Source organism: Equus caballus, chromosome 22 (assembly GCF_041296265.1).
Source record: "Equus caballus isolate H_3958 breed thoroughbred chromosome 22, TB-T2T, whole genome shotgun sequence".
In the NCBI taxonomy this organism is placed as follows: domain Eukaryota; kingdom Metazoa; phylum Chordata; class Mammalia; order Perissodactyla; family Equidae; genus Equus; species Equus caballus.
Window position 1 is genome coordinate 22,791,582 of NC_091705.1, and position 17,524 is coordinate 22,809,105.

At 40.9% G+C, this 17,524-nt stretch overlaps 1 protein-coding gene across 2 annotated transcripts in view; it reads left to right on the forward strand.

Moving 5' to 3' along the window:
- CSNK2A1 (casein kinase 2 alpha 1) overlaps positions 1-14,664 on the forward strand; it is a 54,049-nt gene extending 39,385 nt beyond the window's left edge. For both annotated transcript variants that reach the window (XM_023626271.2, XM_070248008.1), the window contains exons 6-13: positions 292-351; positions 1,829-1,912; positions 5,136-5,246; positions 6,196-6,297; positions 7,705-7,805; positions 8,609-8,757; positions 9,770-9,856; positions 11,740-14,664. In XM_023626271.2, the coding sequence (XP_023482039.2) occupies positions 292-351; positions 1,829-1,912; positions 5,136-5,246; positions 6,196-6,297; positions 7,705-7,805; positions 8,609-8,757; positions 9,770-9,856; positions 11,740-11,855 (810 nt within the window). In that variant the 3' untranslated portion in view covers positions 11,856-14,664. The remainder of the gene's footprint in view (positions 1-291; positions 352-1,828; positions 1,913-5,135; positions 5,247-6,195; positions 6,298-7,704; positions 7,806-8,608; positions 8,758-9,769; positions 9,857-11,739) is intronic.
- Positions 14,665-17,524: the final 2,860 nt, after the last annotated feature.

Consider the following 17,524-nt stretch of genomic DNA (forward strand, 5'->3'; position numbering starts at 1 on the left):
AATGTTGATCAGTGCATGTTGCATATATAAATTGCTATGTTTCCAATAGTGGATTATAGCTTCAGCAATATGAGTTTAAATAATCTTCACATTTGCATATATAATATGTTAAAGACTCAAAGTATCTCTTTAAAGTGAATCTACTGGAGAAGTAGACACTGGTGAACAGACAGATCTTGGAACAAGGGCAAATAAGCCATGTCTTGGTTTGAATTACTGCAAATGAGAATGAGAAATTGCCTTCCTATCAGCATTATTTCATGACTCAAATGTTACATTTGTCTTTAACAGCAATTGTACCAGACGTTAACAGACTATGATATTCGATTTTACATGTATGAGATTCTAAAGGTAAGGGAATATTGGGTACTAAATATCTGTAGATTGATCTTCCCTTTTTCTTAAATAGTCCAGTTGACTGTAGAAAAACTAGTGAATTAACTTTGTAAAGTATGTTGAAAGAATCAGCCTCTTCATGTGTTTTTAATAAGTTAATAGCATCAGAACACTTATTCTAATGTGAGGGTTACGGAATAGGGTCTAATAGGAATATAATTTAGAATGCTTCGGAAAGGGTATTTTAGAAGAGAGCTGGGACTCCTTGATAAATATTTGTAATCTCCACCTTGCTCCTACAAAAGTTACAATTAAATTTTCAAAACTTGTAAAAATAACTCATGATGTGCTGGCCTCTGGTGTACTTTATTTCACTTAAAATTCAACAAGTAAAACGGTAAACTTTAACTCAGCCCTCAAAGGGTCCTTGTCCTAATGATTTGCTTAGAAATTGCTGATTTAGAGTGGACTTTGATTTCTAAAGTGGGATCGCCAAATATCTTGCTCCTAGTAGTCACAAGATCAGTTTTATAGATGAGAAAATTGCTGTGAGTTGGCTGAAGTTTCTTACTAAATGAGGGTTGACAAAGCCTGCATTTGAACCTTAGAAGTACACTGAAGAGACTATGCCAGCAGAGATATTTGATCTTTCCATTGGCTCATGCGGTCTTGTGGCGAGCAGGACTTCACAAAGTTAAGGACGTGGTTGCCTAGCCCTGGAAACCCAAGTTGCCCTTCAGGAAGGACAAGAACTTGGCCAATGACATCAGCTGACTTAAAGGGCTGGATTAATAACCCCAAAGGTTATACCACTCAGTTCCCCTTAGTTTGAGATTAGACACACTTTTCAAATTGGATTTGCTGTGATAAATAAGGAGCTGGCAAACTTCTTTACAGGCGCCAAAGAGTAAAATTTTAGGCTTTGTGGGCCATAGGGTCTTACTCACACTACTGAACTCTGTTATTGTAGCAAGAAAGCAGCCACAGACAGTATGCAAACAAATAGGCATGGTTGTGTTCTAAGACTTTATTCACAGAAACAGGCAGTAGGCCATATTTGATCTGCGGCTCCTGGTTTGCCAGCCTCTTTTGTAGACTCTTAGCTGCTGAAGAATTGTTGTTCTTTGAATAAGAGGTTTATAGTACAGACCAATTTTTTCTTTTGAGGGGGATCTGTTTGTGAAAATAATCCAGGCTTTGGGTAAGAGGGACAAATTGGAAGTGATGCATTTAGTGTACACTTTGGGTCTTTTTGAACAGAAAGGTTGTTGAAACAGCTGTGCAACAACAGAACTTGAAGGTCAGAGACCTGAGTTTGCTTGTTGTGGGATCTTGAACGAGTCTCTGAAGAATACCTGTGGGAGTAATTGTCCTAACCCTGACTCCCAGAGGTGTTGTGCAGCTAGAAGGAAAACTATGGAAAAAGTAAAGGACTTTAAAAATCACTCTTATGTAAGCTAACTCTTTCCTTTCTTACCTGTTCCTCCCATAGGCCCTGGATTATTGTCACAGCATGGGAATTATGCACAGAGATGTGAAGCCCCATAATGTCATGATTGATCATGAGCACAGAAAGGTAAAGTGATAGACTGATAAGTCTTATCAACGTGATAGAGTCAACAGCCCATCTTCAACATTTTATCCCTAGGATCTGTCGCAGTGCCTGGTACCTATGAGGAACTTGATAAATACTTGGTGAATGAATTAACCAACAAATCAGAGAGATTAAACCATTATTCATTCATATTCTTAAGAATACTATCAAGGAGGAAACAGATTAGTGCAGTAGGCAAAACATTAATTTTGGGCAGGGAACCTGGCTTCTAGTCTTATTTATTAAATAACCAGTTTCTTGGGAAACTTCTTTCTTCTCATTTGCCTACTTTTTCTTACCTGTACAACAGGTATAATAATATTTGTCCTGCATGCCACAGATTATTGTGACAATTAGGTGTGCACAGTTGTGAAATGGTCGAAATATTCAGAAAATGGTGCTTCTTATTAGCAGGTGTCATGGGGTCCCTGAACTCTACAAGTGCTTTCAGTGAGAGCTGCATTACCACATGCTTTATAACAGTTTTTTAAGGTGACCAAGCCCACCTTTTGTAGGCAGTGATGGCTCTCTGTTGTAGGCTTTGGGAATGTAGGTGATTTGTTTATTCAACTAATATTTTTTTAGAGACACACTTTGTAATAGGAATTATAAGAGGAATTGTATGTAAGAGGCTGGGGATATATGCATGAGACAAACAGACAAAAAATTCTTGTCCATAAGGAGCTTGCATTTGGGGGAGGCTGGTGGGATAGAAAAGTAAAAGTATTATGGAAGAAAAATAAATCAGGAGTAGGGAATGGTGGAAAGTGTTGCAGTTTTAAACAAGCTGGTGAAGGGAAGGTTTCATTGAGAAGATGACATTTTACAGAATTCTTGAAGGGAACCAGCCATGCAGTCTTGGGAAGAAGTATGTCCCCGATAGAGGAACTTGCAGATGCAGAGGCCCTGAGGCAAGAGTGTGCCTGGCATGTTGTAACAGCAGCAAGGATAGAGCAGGGATGGAATGAAAGGGGGGAGGGGGGTGAGGTCAAAGAGATAAAGAGAACCAGATCGGGTAGAACCTTAAAGATTGCCAGACCTTTTCTCTGAATTTGCAGAGCTTTTGCGGGGTATGAGCAGAGGGTTGGTGTGTTCTCAATCACATTTTTAAAAGTTCACTACATACCTACTAGAACAGCTAAAATAAAAAATAGTGATCATACCAAATGCCGGCAAGGATGCAGAGAAACTCAGTCTCTCATATGTTGCTGGTGGGAATGTAAAGTAGCACAGCCATTTTGGAAAGTTCCAAACTATTAAAAAACTAAACATGTGCTTGTCAAATGATCCAACAGTAGCATTCATCCCAGGGAAACAAAAACTTAGGTCCACACAAAAACCTATACGTGAGTGCAGCTTTATTTATAGTAGTTCAAAATTGGAAAAAACCTAATGTCCTTCAGTGCATGAATGGTTAATCAAACTGTGGTATATCTATACCATGTAGTAGTATTACTGAAAGGAAAAGAAAGAAAATAAAAAGAACTACTGATAATGCAACAACTTGGATGGATTTCATGCTGAGTGGAAAAAAGCAGTCTCAAAAAGTTACAGATGATTCCATTTATGTAACATTCTCAAAATGAAAAATTCATAGAGTTAACAGAGGGGTTGCCAGGGCATTAGAAAGTGAGGGGCGGGGGCGACCCCGTGGCCGAGTGGTTAAGTTCGAGCACTCCACTTCCGCGGCCCAGGGTTTCGCCGATTCGGATCCTAGTCGTGGACGTGGCACTGCTCATCAAACCACACTGAGGTGGCATCCCACATAGCACAACCAGAAGGACCTACAACTAGAATATACAACTACTTAACTGGGGGGCTTTGGGGAGAAGAAGAAACAAAAAACAAAGATTGGCAACAGATGTTAGCTCAGGTGCCAATCTTTAAAAATTTTTTTAAGTGAAAGCAGGGAGACCAGTTAGGAGAAGGGGCTGGTGTAGTAAATCAGACAAGAGAGGGTGGTGGCATGGCCCAGGGCAGTGGCAGTGGAGGTGATGGTAATGGTCAGAAGATGGTAGAGCCAACAGTATTTGTTGACAGATTAGATGTGGGGTGTAAAGGAAACAAGAATCCAGGGTGAAAATTGGGGGCCTAAATGACAAGATGAATGGAATTACCTTTAACTGAGGAGAAGAAGAAGGCTATTCGGGAAGTAGGTTTAGTTTTGAGATGTCTGTTAGGTGATCACAGAGAGACGGCTGGTAGGAGGCATGGGCTGGAGAGTATAGGTGGGAAAGGCTAAGATGCTGTATGTGAAGCCACAAGACAAGAAATGGTCATCTGGGAATACTTGATAAAAAAGGAAGCTCAGGATCAGCTCTGGAGCACAAATGTTAAGGGGTTGATGAGCAAGTGTGTATAAAAAAATTACACTTTCTTTCATACCTTTTATTATATTTCACTTTGTCTACTAAAACAGTGAAGACACTGTCCCTCATTAACAGTGAACTTACAGAGGCAGTGTCAGAGCAGGCGGGCATTGCCCAGGCCCTGCTGCTCCCACTTCAGATTATGGTCATGCTGTGCACAATGGGCAAATGAGGTTGCCTCTTGTCCTTGCTAGTACTTTTTCCACTTTGGGGATACATTTTGGTAAGAGCTATTTTGTTGGCCTTTCTTTTATTTTGTTTGCTCAGCAAATATTTTTATTTTTCTTCTGTGTACTGGGCATTACGTTGAATCTAAAAATTACAAAAGTAAATAAAACAGTCTCTACCCTCGAGGAGCTTCCAAGTCCATATTGAAAAAGAAAGATGGAAAACAAACATACAGTGAAGAGTTGTAAGTTCTATTAAAGAAAGAGATCTGAGGGTTAGGAGCTAAAGGCACTGGTTCTGCTTGGATAGTTAGAAGCGGCTAACTTAGATATCTCAAAAGATGCAGAGATGTTCGTCAGTAGGAGTCTAGGTTGGATAGTGGAGACATTCTTGTCGGGTGAGCAGTTTAAGAAATTCGGAGAAGCACAAAGTGAGTTGTGTCTTTCTGGAAGTGTAAGTCTCAGTGGAGACAGGAACTAGATCTTGAGAACCCTGTATGTGAAGCTGAGAGATTTGATTTTCATCCTAAATGCAGTAGGTACTCAGTGAAGGGGATTCGGTAAAGAATGATATGGCTGGTGTTTTTAAAAGAGTACTCCAATGGCAGTGAGGGGGAGCTTGAAAGATAAAATTGCTCATGATTGATTCTCCTTTTTTTTTTCTTTCAGCTACGGCTAATAGACTGGGGTTTGGCTGAGTTTTATCATCCTGGCCAAGAATATAATGTTCGAGTTGCTTCCCGATACTTCAAAGGTCCTGAGCTACTTGTAGACTATCAGGTGAGAAGAGAAGGGCGGAAAAAATTTTGGTCCTGTGTTTGTTTTGCACATAATTTAAGAAAAATGTCATTTCGTGCTTTTGAATAGGCCATTTTTGCACATCCATGTCTGTCCCTCTTATGTGAACGTAAAATATGAATCACCTCAGTTCATCTGCCATGACTTCAGTTGTTGCTATTGTCATAGTGTCGGTGGAATATGAACAGATCTGCATTTGACCCTAACTGAGGAGAAAGCACACTAAAGATACTTTTCCTGGTCAGAAATTCCAGAGCTGGTTTGAGAATTTGTAAGCTAGGTTTGGCCAACCTTAAGAGTAAACTAAAAAGTGTTCTCTCATGATTTTCTGAGATTGTATTTTAGGTATAAAGACCTTCCCCTTAACAAAAGAGATAAAAGGCCTTTTTCTCCTCAAAGAAACAAAATCCCTGCGAGTGCCTTTCATGTCCAGTCCTCCCAGGTGTTATTATCAGATACACCTTTAAGAGGTCAAACTCTGTCCTAGAAATTCTTCTTCTGGGATCTTGAGGGTTATAACCCTGCACTCAAAAAACATTTTATGCATAAAAATATTTTTACAACATTTATAATGGTGAAAAATGAAACACTGTCCTATTATAGGGGAGATTAAAGATTAAATTCTGAAATATTTATGCAATAAAATAACACTACGTGTTAGGTTTCTCTAGGTTAACAATTTGGAGTGTTCTTACATAAGTGAAAAAAGTAATTCAAAATATGTACAGATTGTTTTAAAACTGGGGGGGAAATGCATAGAAAAAAAGACTGAAAAGAAGTACATGAAGATGTTATTGGTATTTGGACTTTGAGTCAATGGATGATCCCCCCCCCCAATAATAAAGAGCAGTTATTTATTTTGAAATGACGAGATGTTTATTCTTATCATTTCATGTATGATAACAATGATGTTTTCTTTACTTTAATGTAGATGTACGATTATAGTTTGGATATGTGGAGCTTGGGATGTATGCTGGCAAGTATGATCTTCCGGAAGGAGCCATTTTTCCACGGACATGACAATTACGATCAGGTGATATATGTTGTTCCCCTTAGGGAACTTGATGGTCTAACCTAGTGATGGCGAGATTCTGCCTGTTAGAAACTGCAGTAGATCTTGTTAAAATGCAGATGCCCAGCCCCCACCTGAGAGCTGTTTATTCAGAATCTCTGAGAGTCGGCCCTAGAATAATGTTCAATTCATGCCTTGTTCAGCCAACCTGACATTGATCCTCAGATTGGTGTTTTGGGAGCTACCAGTTTAGCCTTTTGAAATCAGAGTTTTGCCTCTAGTCCTTTTAATTTGCATTGCTTGTTTTATTGTGAAATATACCTGTAAAATGTTTTATAATACATCATATACAATTCAAAGAAGAATAGTTTAGGAAATAGGACATTACCTTAGACTCTTCTAATGTGAGCTTTCATTGGAGTTAGGAATGTTTTCTCCAACCTCTTGGTTTATATGTGGTATTTCTATGATCCATTTGTCTCTATATGGATTAAAGTTGATGTATGTCACTAGAAATATAGATGGTGTTTTTTTTATACTAGCTCCACTTCCCCTTGAAGATCAAGGGGCCATTTCATTCAAGAGAACCTGGAATGATTCTAGGGCCTTGTGGAAGGTACTGTTGCCTTGTTTGAGCACGATGACCTTTTTTTCCCTTTCTTTTTAAGATTTTATTTTTTCCTTTTTCTCCCCAAAGCCCCCTGGTACATAGTTGTATGTTCTTAGTTGTGGGTCCTTCTAGTTGTGGCATGTGGGATGCCACCTCAGCATGGCTTGATGAGCGGTGCCATGTCCAAGCCCAGGATTCAAACCCGTGAAACACTGGGCCGCCGCAGCAGAGTGTGCAAACTTAACCACTCGGCCACAGGGCCAGCCCCACAATGAACATTTTTAATATGAGTCTAAGAATACCACCTGAATTCGATTAAAACCAGCAACTCTGTATCACCCGCCACGCAGGATTGAAGAATACAGAAAAAAAGAATAGTCCCTCTTCTCAAATAGTTCATAATCATCTAGTTCAGGAACCAAACATGACAGAGGTCACAGGCATAAATGTCAGGGTAGAAATGTAGACAGGGTGCAAACAGCAGTTGTGGGAGTGAGTGGTCTGAGTGTACTAGGGAAGCTTTCCAAAAGATGTGACGTCTTCAGCTGGGTTGTGAGGGGGGACAAAAATAAGACTTCACCAGGGTGACATTTCAAGGGGAAGGAACCAGGTTACAAAGCAATTGCATTTTCTTTTTGATACCTTCACACTGAGCAATAATTTAGTGAATTTTATGTGGAAATCCACTCCTGCCCTGCACAGAAATCTGAATTAAATCGAAGTGTAACATTCACACCCATAGCCATGGTGATCGCTTTCTTTTAATGCAGCCCTGTAATATGCTTGTGGTGTGCGCTTTTATCTTTCTTTAATCCTAGTTGGTGAGGATAGCCAAGGTTCTGGGGACAGAAGATTTATATGACTATATTGACAAATACAACATTGAATTAGATCCTCGTTTCAATGATATCTTGGGCAGGTAAGTCATAAAGCAGAATCTATGCATCTGTGCCTTAAGCACTTTGGGTGTAAGCTTACACTTTGAATCCTCAAAATAGTTACGTTCTCTTTGCCAACACTGCTGAGGTGTCGGTACTCCAGTGCTGCCGGATGCTGCATGGGTGGGCATGTGATAAAAGCATTGGATTGAATGGCTGTTTTTCCAGATTCACTTATAGGAATCAGAGTGTGGAGATTAGGGTCAGAGAATTCTTGTGAAATATAGATTCTGGTAGAAGGATTACGGTTGTCAGAAATCAGAATCTCTTGATTAAACTTACTTCTCCAAATGACAAACCCTCTCTAAGAGAAAGAAATAGTAATAGAAAACACATGCTTCAGTACTGATGTGCTGACAACGGACTCTGAAAATAGTGACTAGACATGATACTAATTCATTCACCACTTAACAAGAGGAGGTAGCCATTCGTGATGCAAAGGCTGTTGCTGGCCAAGTGGCAGAGATGCCAGGAATGTATGTGGGCATAGGAGAGAGGTGCGGTTGGCCCAGCCACCTGACCCTCCTTGCTGCACAGGAGCATTCAGTCCTATAAACTAACCTGAATTACGTTTCATAAAATTGTGAGGACCCAGATTTTTCTGCAACACTGCTATTTCCATTGTTGTCTCCCCAGTGGCAGAGTGGCATAGGAGTAATCTCTTGAGTTTTGATCTCTCTTTGCTATTGGCTGGGCTGCTAGCCACTCAGGAATAATGTAGGAGTGAAATGTTGGGCTTCTCTGTTCCTCATTCCATTTTTCATTCCCCCTTTTGGCTCTGCAGGCACTCCCGTAAGCGATGGGAACGCTTTGTCCACAGTGAAAACCAGCACCTTGTCAGCCCTGAGGCCTTGGATTTCCTTGATAAGCTGCTGCGATATGACCATCAGTCACGGCTCACCGCAAGAGAGGCCATGGAGCACCCCTATTTCTGTGAGTCCTTCTGTCCAGTCCACAGAGCCTGCATGACCCACCTAGCAGACTGTACAAGGCAGGGAGACTATATACTCTGAGGAAAGCTCTGGGCCCAGAGTCCTACAGAACAGCTGAAATCCCAGGTTGCCTTCACTGACAGTGAGCCTCAGCTTCCTCATATGGGGACAGTGATGGCAACTGTCTTGCAGAATTGTTGGGAAGGTTTTGATCTAACAGAATACCTGACACATGATCATTCCTAAGTAAACTGCTTTTCTTCCTGTGTGGGTGATACTCCCCAGTGGCTAGTCTGAAGCGGTTGGATTAGAATAAGCAGCCCTATATCTGTCCTGTCTCTGGTAATCATTCATTGGAGAGAGTCAAGGAGGCTTGAAAATCTTAATTTTATGAACACCTTGACCTGGGTTTGAAAGTTTAGCAAACTGTGCTATCCTGGGTGAAAATGCTGCTTAGACCCACTACATCCTCACTGTAATGTTAGCTGCCACATTGGATTGTTCCTTGGGGCGTGGTGGGATGGTTTTGTCTTGAAGCCATCACAGACTGACAGGCCGATTGAGATGGAGAGTGAAGTCTGTGATCATAGCACTAACTTGCACAAACCTATTGCTGTGGCTTGTTTGGCACCATGCTTAACCAGGTGAGCTGTGGACTGCAGTAAAACCAATTCACTCTGATAATATATTACTGCCTAGGCCAGTTAGATTGTATTGTCTCTTTAAACCCTGACGGAATCAGTTTTGTTTTAAATTAGCTCTACTATGGATAATTACCTCGTCTTCCTACCATTTAGTTTAAGAGTTGGCCTTTACCAGTCTTACAGGAAAGATAATTCTATTTTATATTACTTGTCTAATTCATGGTGAAGGCAGTTTTCACCTTACGTTCTTCTAGGAATAATAGGGACTATAAATAAAGTGCAAAGAGTGAGAATGACTGCTTTAAGGCCCTAGACAGTTAGTTAATCCTTCAAGTATAACAGAACCTACCCTTATTGTCGCTTTTCTAGACTCTGTTGTGAAGGACCAGGCTCGAATGGGCTCCTCTAGCATGCCAGGGGGCAGTACGCCTGTCAGCAGCGCCAATATGATGTCAGGTCAGTTCACTGGTAAATTACCTTTAAGTGCGGGGAACAGGGGGGTGGTTGACCTCAATTATTATCATTAGTTTTTCTCCCTCTTTGTGGGGATTTCTTGTGGACCTCCTCATCTCTGTAACGATTGCCTTAGTAACACATTGGCCCGTGTGGCTCTCCCCACCAGCTTTCAGGATGTTTTTGACACCTGGTATACTTTAGTGACACTGCCTTGAGTAGTGTATCAACAGTTTCTTCTAGGCCAGAATCCTGAAAATTTTTCTCAGGTACTTGAAAGTCCCAACAAGCCGTGAAGACTAAAAAGAGATCCTTTCCTCTCACAGATTAGAGTGACAGTAGTTGCGTGATCCTCAGAGACAAGATTAAGAAATTGGGTGGGGGGAGTAGAGGTGGGATTTGTACATAGGTATATATGTGTAGAACAGTGGTTCTCTGATTTTTTCCAGAGCAACTACAGTGTGCCTAGTAGATTGTAAAGGGTTATATGAGATTATTTTTCATAATTGTTGAGTCATCACGATTTAGAGCGAGTTTTTTTTACAGAGTTACACAATTATTCTAAAGAAACCATAGGCACATCCCCTAAGAGTTAGATAGGTATGCAACATCCACGTGAGTGCACTGGTGGTAGTGAGGGCATTTACTCAGACGCCCTCTGAGAATTGCTGGTGTCCCAATTCTTTTTTAAAGAACTAGCTGCTTTTTAGAATTTATCCTCTTGAGTATCTTGCCTATGTGCAAAATGATGTATATCCAAGGTTACCCATTGTAGCCTTATTTGTAAGAGCAAAACATTGAAAACAGCTCTCAGTAGGGAACTGGTTAAATGAATTATGGGACACCCATTATGGGAATGCTACATAGCCAGAGAAAAGAATGAGTGTTTCATGTTGTTTTCTAGCTCCACAATATGAAATGAAAAAAGCAAGATGCAAAACCATGTCCAAGACCAGGAGTGGGCAAGAATACATAATCACATTCTTATATATGATTCTTATATGAATATTCTTATAAAATTATGTTCATGTATATGCATAAAATATTTCTGGAAGCATACACCCCGAAAATGGTGTCATAAGTTGGCCAAGCAACAGGGCAAGGGAGCTTTTTCAGTACTCTTTTGAACCTTTTGTATTTTGAGGCATGTAAACATATTACCTGTTCAAAATATATATATAACATTTTGAAAATTAAGGAACTGGCTGGCTGAGGGCAATCTAACAAGTAACTCTGGTCATCAGATGAGTGGAAGAAACTAAATGGAAATAAATTCTAAAACACTTACTTTAGCTTAGAGGTGAAAAATGTTCCTTTTCCCACTGCAAATGACTTAGTAATTTTGAAAGCTGCCAACCAAGCGGGTGGCGTGGTGTGAGAAGAGTGCGTGAACTCGGCACCAGCCCTGCCGTTCAGTGTGGCGGTGACTGCCACATGGGGCTATTTAAGTTAATTAAAATCAAGTACACTTTTAAAATCAGTTCCTTAGTTGCAGTAGCCCCATTTTAAATTCTCAGTAGCCACGTGTGGCTAGTGGCCACCAAGTTGGCCCAGGTTATGGAGCAGAAAGTCTGGTTGGACAGTGCAGCCCTGGACAGGCCTGGGTTGAAATCCAAGCATAGTTGCTGCTTATTAGCAGTGTGCCTTGGACAAACGGCTTAAATTATCCAAGCTTAGATTTCTTTACCTGTCTTTTAAATTTACTATTTTAATGTGTGAGGATTTAATTTGAAATTAGACTTAATTTGTAAAGATCTGGCTAAGGAAGGCCTTTAATAAGAAGAGAATTATTATTGTGTCACTTTTGAGATGGGTGCTATCAAAAACTAGTGACTAAAATTTCCACAGTTGGTGTCTCTGGCTCACTGTCGGCTGTTTTCTTTCAGGGATTTCTTCAGTGCCAACCCCTTCACCCCTCGGACCTCTGGCAGGCTCACCAGTGATTGCTTCTGCCAACCCCCTTGGGATGCCTGTTCCAGCTGCCGCTGGCGCTCAGCAGTAATGGCCCCTTCTGTCTCCTGATGCCTGAGCAGAGGTGGGGGAGTCCACTCTCTCCTTGATGCAGCTTGCGCCTGGCGGGGAGGGGTGAAATACTTCAGAAGCACCGTGTCTGAACCGTTGCTTGTGGATTTATAGTAGTTCAGTCATAAAAAAAAAAATTATAATAGGCTGATTTTCTTTTTTTCTTTTTTTTCTTTCTTTTTTTTTAACTCGAACTTTTCATAACTCAGGGGACTCCCTGAAGAATTACCTGCAGGTGGAATATTTCATGGACAAATTTTTTTCTCCCCTTCCAAATTCAGTTCCTCATCACTAAAGAACAAAGAAACCAGCCTCAATCCCGGCTGCTGCATTCGGGTGGAGATTTATTCCCATGCCCACCGTTTCTCCCCCACCATCCCACACTTTGGGGGGTTTGTATCTCATGCTCTTCTCCAGAGATTACAAAAATATAGCTTCTTCAAGGGAGGAGGGAAGGAAGGAGGAAGGGGGTACCCAACCTCTAAGAGGAGCATACTGCTGGTCACTGATACCACTTTACTCCCAAAGTGCTTCAGTGGGCTTATCCTGGTAAATCTAGTGGAAACATGTCCTAGTTACATTGAGATGCTAAAAAATCTACCCAAAGTGCAGACAGGTCCTGAAAACTCATGTTCAGTATGAATCATGTCTTGTTGACCTAACCCTAAATCCAGCTCACTTAGAATTTTAGTTTCAGTTTAGTTTGCAATGTTAATTCCTTCCCTCCCGAGCTCTTCTCCTTGATTCTCTCCCTTTTCGTTTCCTGACACGTTCTATAGCTGGTAGGAGAGGGAAGGCAAAGTCTTTTTCAGTTTTCTTTGACTTGGCCATTTTGAATTCAGTTAGTTACTGGGCATAACTTATTGCTTTTCACAAAAGAAAATACTGTCTATATATAGGTTTCATGTTAGCAAGTCTTTAAGAGCTAATGGGAGATGTGGCCACACTGAGTTTCATTTTAAGCTTTCTACCTTCTTTTCCTCCTGCCTTCCCCTTCCCTCTCATGCCATCCAGTGAGAAGACCTGCCCTTCAGTCTTGTAAATGTATCTGAGAGGTAGGAGCAGAGCCACTATCTCCAGTGAAACTGAAATGGTAGACCTGTAATTGTGGGAAAACTAAACTCTCTTGTTACAGCCCTGCCACCCCTTGCTGTGTGTATATATATAATACTTTGTTCTTCATATGTGAAAGATCCAGTGTTGGAATTCTTTGGTGTAAATAAACGTTTGGTTTTATTTATCAAGGTTAGATTTAAGTTCCCTGTGTAAAGGTCTCGCTGGGTGGGTGTCTCACGTTCACATCCGAGGGGCCTGCAGCCCTGTACCGTGGAGGCTTCCCAAGGCCGCCATTTTTGTACACCCCTTGTTTGACCCATGGTACTGGGCAGGGCAGAGAGGCCTTAAAAAAGCACCACAAGCCAAAGCATCTCTGGGGATTAAGGATCCTTTGCCATAAAACTCATTTTGTGTCTCAGCAGTGCAGGGATTGGGGATGGAAAAAGTCGCCAGTTTTTGTGTGTTTGTGTGTGTGTAAAGTGGATTTTCCACTGTAATCCAACCACCTAAGTTTATCAGGTGCTTCACTGAGGAAGCCTAGTTTTTTAAGCACAATAGCAAAACCATCAGCTCTGTATTTTTTCCTGTTATTCATTACAGTAGCTGCTTGTGGGGACTAGGAGAAATTCTTCCAACATATTTTAAGGCCTAAAGTCTTAGTTCCCCATTCTCCTACCTTTATAGATTCACAGGCCTTTCTCACCTGGGCGTCATAGATAAACATAATTGTTTGAGGAGTTGAATTTAATGAACTTACCTAACTTTGTAACCCATCTTGGCTTTAGTAACTTTATCAAGGTGGCGGCTTTAGTGAATATAATGGTAAACTCCAGAGGAAGCTAAAGCCTCCTTTTATAATGCTTCTCAACAGTAGGGAAAACATTCTGACTGTGTGGCAGGGTGATTTTCTTCCTTGTGGCCACTTACAGTGGATATTTATTGTTCTTGACCCTTTTATGCCCTAGAATGCTGTGAGGGTTACCATGTTGAATTTGTGCAGAAGCTAAAAGCACCGGATGTGCCAGAGATGCAATTTGTGATTACGTTTGCACTGGATTGTGATTGACCAGGACACTTATGACTAATGAATTCTTTCCTTTGAGGTGGGGAGGAGGGTTGTAAATCAGGACTTCGCATCCCACCCTTGTAGCTCAGAGAATCTAGGTGTAGCTGAGGCTGATGTTGGGGGCTGCACACAGCTGGACCTCCTCATACGCATCAGACCTTGCTAGAAACCGAAGGTGAATGCAGAGGACTCTGAAATGCCACCCAAGAGCCTTTTAAAATAAACAGAAGTTTTTAAAATGCTACTTAAGGAGTCACTGCAGAAGCATGGGAAAAAAAAAAAAGACCCAGTTGGGTGGGTGGGGGGCAGGGTTTACAGAGTAACAACTTCTGCGTTGTTGTAAATTACCTCATCTGTACACCTTGTATTGGGACACTTTCTCAGCACTACCTGTATCTGCATTGATTAGATGGCCGGAAATGGAATGCCAGTATAAGACAGTGTGTTGGCAATTACTTTGAAAGGTTTTTTAAGTATTTTTTTAACTTTGTTTGAAGTGGCCCTCCTTTTTTTAAGTTTGAAGTCAGAAGTGCCCCTCCCCCCGCCCCGATTTATTGGTTGTAATTGTATTGTAATTGGTATAACTAAAACATAACTGTGCTGGGAAGAAGTTGTGCCATGAAGGTCTTTAATTTTTTTTTAAATAAAAACATTTAAACAAATGAAATGTCCCTGCAGCCTGAGCAGTATGCTTCTCCAACCGACACCGTGTGTGACAGATGGCTTAGTTCTTAGGTGCTTTGAATTTCATATTGGGTTGTGGAGATGTGAAGTGGGATGGATTAAGATTGGTCGAGAAGCACTGAAGTCTGGGAGTTTTTGACCTCGAAGTAACAGTGAAGAGAGCATGATGTTGTTGCTAAACAGGATTGGTTTCATTCCTGCCCTTGTCATGTACTTAGCTTCTTGGCAAGTTACTTAACTTCTGAATCGGTTTCATCATCCATAAAATGGGGCACTGCTTCCTTGGGATTGAATGAGAGTAAATGTCAGGTATCTGGACACCTGTTATGCCCTTGATAAACCTAATTCCCCTGCCCCCCCCCCCCCCCACCCGAGTATGGAGGATTGGTCCTTGGTCCTGACTTTGCAAGTAATTCACAGTATGATCTCTGGTCAGGGGAAGACTGGGTGAGGTGTCTTCTGAGTTCCTGTTCAGCTCTGACGCTGATTTTAGAAAGTTTCAGCGGTGCTTAAATGAAAAGGCCCATGGAGATAGCTTGTTCATTGGCAGAAAAGACCAGTATTGAGTGAATGGCAGTAAGCCCTGTGGAAGGTCAGCCTTGGAGGCAACTTGCAAAAGTCTTGGGGCCTGGAATGAGGTGTGCTGGTGAGCTTATGGGAACATATTTGGCAGCTTAATTAGAAACTATGAAAAGGGTGGTAAAAGGTGAAACGGTTTACTTGCTTATCAATGCCAAATGAGTAAATTCTACAAGAGCTGCCACTCTGGAATTGCCACTTGAATACACTTGAATTGCCACTTATTCTTTCTTGCTCAACCACAATTTTTAAAAATGGAACCAGAGGAAATGCTGCTTTCCCCTATTTCAGGTTTCCTTTAAATGTTCACTGCATACTATTTTATGGTATCCACGTATTATTAATGTTACAATTGAGAAGTGCGGTTTAGATAAAAGGAACCATTGTGTAATATCTTGTATCTAAAATGCCTGACTTATGTGAACTTTGATTTCTAACATTTATTCCCATTTTATACATGAGATAGGTAGGAAGATTAAATTGTTAGGGTAGGCCTATTAGAGACAGGTATGTATTTTGTAAAATTGGATCTTCAGGATATGGCTAATTATTGTAGTCCTAAAATAGAGCAGATTGGAGATTGGTTGACAGATTTGGGGGTTTTGATTTCCTTTCAGTCTTTAAATTTCTTCTTGCTTCACCTGTTGTCAAGTTTGGTTTTATAAATGGAACTGACCATTTGAGCAACTCTTGAAAAATCGTTTTGTCACCACTGCCTACAGATTCCCACCAGCAGATTCTCTTCCGAGAGAAGAATTGGGTTTGAGTAGTTATTTAATCGGCAGTCCTTGCCTACTTCCCTGCTGGTGATTTCCTCCTCGCTTGTGCCTCAGCTTCAGGGCTGTGGCTGGCCATCTGTGACATGCATGCTGAAGAGGCTATTTTCCCAGGGTCGGTCTCTGCATGAGGAAAAAGTTAATCAAAAGGCTTTGAAGTAGAGTAATCCTTGGTTCCCTCCTCAAAAAGTGGGTCAGGCTGGTGCCCCACTCTGTCTAAAGTCACCTCTCCCTGCTCCCATCACTGCCATCACTAGCCCCTTGCCCTTTTCCTCATAACACCTGAACTTTGATTATTGTTTTGTTAAATTGTCTCCCTACCTGCATGTAAACTCCCTGATGACCTTGTCTTACTAATCTATGCATCCTCATAAAAACCTTTTGTAAAAAGTGGGCCAATATCCCTCAGGATTCAAGAGGATTGAATGGAGTACCACAAGGAAAGCGCTTAGCACCATGCGAGGCTCATAATAGTTGCTCAGTAAATGGTAATCCCATCCTCCACTGCCACTTCCTCCACCACCCCCCCACACACATAAGTTAATGGAAGTATTCTTGCCTAAAGAGCATTTCAAGACCAGAAGAACCTTGCCCTTAGGTTTGTTGCTCTAACTATAAGCCACAGGCCAGACTGAATTAACATGACAAGAAAATATTTATTTAATGAGCCCTTGGTGAAATCCTAAGTGACTGAAGGCTAAGCAATGATCTTGACCAATTTAATAGAATTAGATGCTGGAATATCCCTGCTTTCTACCACATGTATAAAATATGAAATTCAGACTTTTCTCCAAATAGAACAGATAATATAGAGAGTGTCATAAGATAATCTGGTTCTGGGGTCAATCTTAATGTAGACAAGTAGTTTGTAGATTTTATAACCTTACTGTGATTCTCTGTAAATTTAATCAGAGAAGCAACCTAGTAGAACTGCAAATGTGGTTCTAATCAGAGTTCTGTCTGGCTGTGCAGTGTTGGATCAGTTACTTAACCTCTCTGAATCTTCACAGTGATTTAAATTATTCTTGTAAAACATTTTAGACATATACCAAGTTATCAGGAAGCTCTAATACACCCATGAACCGTCCAAGTTAAGTCTGTATTATCGATACAGATGAAGCCCCTTTTGCCCTTTCCTAATCATATTTTCTTCTCTTCCTTCCTTCCTCAGAGGTCCTAATATTTTCTACATCTGTAAAATGGGGTATAAATACCTATTTCTTAGGGTGGTGGTTCAGATTGGATGTGATAAATGTATGGAAAGTGCTCAGCACAGTATCTGGCATGTGGTAGAGTTGGACTAAATGCTGGTTTACACTCTGAATTAAGTTGTACAGATTATGTGCGGAAAAAAGATGCCACCTCTATAGGGATGCCATCAATTTGTGTATTTTTCCTACAGTTTTACAGTAGATGGCAGTAAAGTTTTGTTGTAGAAGAAAAAATACATGTGTTAAATATGACAGGTATTCAACAGATGCAAGTCAG